The following is a 235-nucleotide window of genomic DNA, read 5'->3' as shown; positions in this document are numbered from 1 at the left end:
GTCCTCGTCCTCGCCCTCCGCCGCCGTCGGCCTGGTCCTGCAGGGCTCCCAGTGCGCCCTGACCAAGGCCAGCCGCCAGCCGCCCGTCGTCTTCCTGCCCAAGCTGGCCTACGACATGGTCATGTCCACCGATGGCAGCGGCCTGCCCAAGGCCGCCTCGCTGCTGCCCTCGCACTCCGTCACGTGGGCCGGCTCCTTCCGCCCGCTGCTCAGCAAGACCATGACGTCCACCGAG

General features: G+C 71.5%; 1 protein-coding gene across 1 annotated transcript in view; it reads left to right on the top strand.

Moving 5' to 3' along the window:
* The window catches only part of GREB1 (growth regulating estrogen receptor binding 1), a 91759-nt gene that overhangs the window by 56229 nt on the left and 35295 nt on the right, over positions 1-235 (top strand). The window contains exon 21 of the mRNA XM_027773597.1: positions 2-235. Within this exon, the coding sequence (XP_027629398.1) occupies positions 2-235 (234 nt within the window). The remainder of the gene's footprint in view (position 1) is intronic.

The sequence above is a fragment of the Tupaia chinensis genome, unplaced genomic scaffold (genome assembly GCF_000334495.1).
Source record: "Tupaia chinensis unplaced genomic scaffold, TupChi_1.0 Scaffold000045_1, whole genome shotgun sequence".
NCBI classification, from domain to species: Eukaryota; Metazoa; Chordata; class Mammalia; order Scandentia; family Tupaiidae; genus Tupaia; species Tupaia belangeri.
Note: the sequence above shows the minus strand (reverse complement) of the source record. Positions and strands in the feature narration are given on the sequence as shown.